This window comes from Vigna unguiculata, chromosome 3, assembly GCF_037176805.1.
Source record: "Vigna unguiculata cultivar grain cowpea cultivar isolate G323 ecotype 2 chromosome 3, ASM3717680v1, whole genome shotgun sequence".
Lineage (NCBI taxonomy): Eukaryota > Viridiplantae > Streptophyta > Magnoliopsida > Fabales > Fabaceae > Vigna > Vigna unguiculata.
The window spans coordinates 56,152,678-56,155,499 of record NC_140794.1 but is presented as its reverse complement, the minus strand read 5'-3'; the positions used below and the strand labels follow the sequence as shown (position 1 = coordinate 56,155,499).

Here is a 2,822-nt window from a genome sequence, read left to right as displayed (position 1 = left end):
AAATAATTTATTTTGAAATTCTCCACCATGGTCGCTTCTTAAAACTTTAATTTTCAAATCTTTTTCATTTTGAACAGCTTTTGCAAAAATTTTTAAAAGCTTTGAATGCCTCACTTTTTAGTGTGAGAAAGAAAGTCCATGTATATCGTGAGTAATCATCAACAATAACAAGAGCATAATAGTTTCCTCCAAAGCTTTTTGTCCTTGAAGGGCCAAATAAATCCATATGCAAAAGTTCTAACGGTTTTGATGTAGAAATTACATTTTTTGAATGAAATGAAGATTTTACTTGTTTTCCTTTTTGACATGCATCGCATAGTTTATCTTTTTCAAACTTTATTTTTGGTAATCCAATTACTAATTCCTTGGAAATTAGTTTGTTTAATTGTTGCATGTTAATATGAGCAGCTCGTTTATGCCATAACCAAGGATTTTCTTCTTTAACAACCAAACAAGTTATATCACTAGATGATGCAGTATCAAGATCAATTAAGTAAATATTATTATGTCTCATACCTTTTAATGCTACTTCTTTGGAGTCCTTTTGATGAATAGTGCAGTAGTCACTCTCAAATATTACTTTGAGTCCTTTATCACATAATTGGCTTATACTGAGAGGATTGTGCTTTAGTCCTTCCACATATAGTACATCCTTGATCTTCAAAGTATTTCCTCCACCTACATCACCCGTTCCAAGTATTTTTCCTTTGTTGTTATCCCCATAAGTGACAAATCCTTGTTCCTTCTTTTTAAAGTTCTTAAACTTCTTTTTATCTCCAGTCATGTGTCTTGAACAACCGCTGTCAAGATACCACATTGATCTTCTGGATTTAGAAGTCATCTGCAAAATAAGGAAACAATTTATTTAGGTCCCCAACAACTTGTTTGGGTCCTTGGGGTTAGAAAAAAATCTACTTATGAACAGGAACCCAAATATATTTCTTATTAGGAACACCAAGATGTTTGATATTGCATTTGTTTGAAGTATGACCCTTTTTCATGCAATAAAAACATGTAGTAGTACATGCATATGTATTTCTAGAATGATATGTTCCTTTTTCTACCCAAACTCTACGAGTTCTTTTAGTTTTATTTTTAAAACTATGATTATGAGCATGCTTGGTCTTATTTGGATTTTTCTTGATTTTAAACTTTTCACAATTCTTATTGTCTAAAGCATCTGCGAGATGTTTTTCCAAAATACATATATCAAACATGTAACTTTTGCATGAAGCACATTCAACAGTTTCTTTATTTTCTAAATTTGAAATTTTATCTTTCAAAAATTCTTCTTCTTCAAGAGATTTTTCAAATTTACTTTGCAAATCTTTAAAATCAGATTTTAACTTTTTATGAGCAGTATCCAATTTACTAGATTTAATAAGCAATTGTTGAAAGGCGTCATACAAATCATCATAATCATTTTCGTGGCAAGTAGAATTTACCTCACTATCGGAATCATCATGATTGGCCATCAGACATAGATTTGCTTCTTCAATTTCAGAATCGCTAGAATTTGATGAACTTGAGGCATTGTCTTCCCAAGCTATATATGCTTTCTTTTTGAAGAATTTTCTACCTTTCTTTTCTTCACTTTTCTTTGAATTTGGGCAGTCAGCTTTGACGTGTCCAGATTCTCCACATCCATAGCATTTGAAATTTGAGGATGATCCTTGATTATCCTTCTTGTTGCTCTTGAATTGATTTTTACCTTTGGCCTTCATGAATTTTGTAAACTTCTTAATCATGAGACTCAGATTTTCATCATCATCTGAATCTTCTTCTTCCTTTTGTCGTTTGCCTTTAACCACTTCGGTTTTAAAGGCTATGTTCTTCTTTCTTCCAATATCTTCTTCATCATTTAATCTGCCTAGTTCAAGCTCATGTTCTCTTAGCTTTCCAAACAGAGCCGCCATCGTCATTGTCGCAAGATTTTGTGACTCCGTGATGGCTGTCACCTTAGGCTGCCAAGTCCTGTTCAAGGATTTAAGAATTTTTATATTTAATTCATCAGTGTCAAAAGTTTTACCTAGACCCTTGAGATGATTGACAATATGTGTGAATCGTTTCTGCACATCGTATATAGTTTCTCCTTGCTGCATCCGAAACATTTCGTATTCTTGGATCAAGGAGTTCTTGCGTGCTCTTTTTACATCATCTGTTCCTTCATGGGTTACACGCAATATTTCCCACATTTCTTATGCACTGGTGCATACTGAGATCCTGTAAAACTCATCTAGGGTTAAGGCAGATGAAATTATATTTCTAGCTTTTACATCATATTGGGCTTTTTTATTTTCGTCTGCTGTCCATTGTGAGAATGGCTTTGGTTCCTGCACATCATTTACAATATTAACAGGAACAAATGGACCATTTAAAACAGCATCCCAAATACCTCTATCAACAGATTCCAGAAAAATTTGCATCCTAACTTTCCAGAAAGGATAATTTTCACCAGTAAATAGAGGAGGTCTGTTGATAGACGCACCCTCGGCAAAGGTTTGATTTTGTCCAACCATTTTCGAAAATTTTGAATAACTATCAAAGCAAGCTCTGATACCAATTGTTGGTATCGCGCAGCGGAATGTTTGAGCGTGCGGACAAAAACAAGAGGGGGGTGAATTGGTTTTTGAATAATAAATTAACACTTTAAAATTTTTCCAAAATTTATCAAGTAGATCAATAGATAATTTCTTTATAACACAATAATAGATAAAATAAAGAGATAGAGAAGAAGATTGAACACAAGTATTTATATTGGTTCGGATCAAAAGACCCTACGTCCAGTTGTTAATCTCTTAAAAACGAGATTAACTAAATCA

The 2,822-nt window shown here is 33.1% G+C and overlaps 1 protein-coding gene across 1 annotated transcript; it reads right to left on the bottom strand.

Moving 5' to 3' along the window:
- Positions 1–1,171: 1,171 nt before the first annotated feature.
- LOC146887959 (uncharacterized) lies at positions 1,172–2,210 on the bottom strand. The gene is made up of 2 exons (XM_085670476.1): positions 1,446–2,210; positions 1,172–1,180 (listed from the first exon to the last, which is right to left on the bottom strand). The coding sequence occupies exons 1-2, from the start codon at positions 2,193–2,195 to the stop codon at positions 1,172–1,174; spliced, it is 759 nt and encodes a 252-aa protein (XP_085526602.1). The 5' UTR covers positions 2,196–2,210.
- Between the last annotated feature and the right edge of the window lie 612 nt (positions 2,211–2,822).

Coding starts and splice junctions, on each gene's coding strand:
- LOC146887959 (XM_085670476.1), bottom strand. CDS start 2,195: ATGTGGGAAATATTGCGTGTAACCCATGAAGGAACAGATGATGTAAAA.